Here is an 852-nt window from a genome sequence, read left to right on the forward strand (position 1 = left end):
CCATCCCTGGAGGTATTTAAAAGACGGGTAGATGAGGCGCTTAGGGACATGGTTTAGTGGGCATGGTGGTGTTGGGTTGACGGTTGGACTCGATGATCTTAGAGGTCTCTTCCAACCTTAATGATTCTATGATTCTATGATTCCAAGCGCAGCATCTCTATTTTAATGATAAAGACACTGGGGCAAAGCGCGGGGTCCCAAGGTCAGACAGCCAGTTAAAGGCAGAGTGCGACACGCGCAGTGCAGAGCATCGTGTGCCGCCATGGTGAAAGACGGGGCCTAAATTAACATCTGACGACATGAACGCCTCGCTGCTTAGCCAAGTCTGTGTATTCTCTAAGCCCCCTCTTCCCTCACCAATAGCTTGTTAAAAATAATCATGCTTAACTTCATTTGCAGCACTAACAACAACGTAATGCAGGAATATTTAATGTTACACATTTACGTATTTCAAGTAGGCAGTATTTACCCAGGAATGTATTAGTAGTTCCCTTCAGAAAGATAAGCCCTTGCTAAGAGAATACACGCAATTTGAGAGAGGAGAGAGAGGAGAGAGAGGAGAGAGAAGTTTTTAAGGAACTCACGTCGCTGATGGCTTCGACGACCTCGAAGTCTCTCACGTTTTGGTCCCACTCGGTCCTGGGCCCGCCGGCCACCGGTTTTATGCATTCCCAGACACCCTGGGGGCTGGCAGGCAGGATCCCCTCTCCCCTGTACCTGCGGCGGGACGAAACGAAACCAAAACCCGCTGCTCTACCCTGCCTGGCCCGAACACCCCGCGGCAGCGCCGCGGGGGGCGGTCCCGCACCCCGGCATCTCGGGAAAGGAACGCGGGGCGCCGGCCGTACTCAC

General features: G+C 52.6%; 1 protein-coding gene across 1 annotated transcript in view; it reads right to left on the reverse strand.

The window, feature by feature from the left end:
- STARD5 (StAR-related lipid transfer (START) domain containing 5) overlaps positions 1 to 852 on the reverse strand; it is a 5,661-nt gene that overhangs the window by 3,561 nt on the left and 1,248 nt on the right. Inside the window, exon 2 of the mRNA XM_009330976.1 lies at positions 585 to 816. Within this exon, the coding sequence (XP_009329251.1) occupies positions 585 to 816 (232 nt within the window). The remainder of the gene's footprint in view (positions 1 to 584; positions 817 to 852) is intronic.

The sequence above is a fragment of the Pygoscelis adeliae genome, unplaced genomic scaffold, assembly GCF_000699105.1.
Source record: "Pygoscelis adeliae isolate BGI_AS28 unplaced genomic scaffold, ASM69910v1 Scaffold318, whole genome shotgun sequence".
In the NCBI taxonomy this organism is placed as follows: Eukaryota; Metazoa; Chordata; class Aves; order Sphenisciformes; family Spheniscidae; genus Pygoscelis; species Pygoscelis adeliae.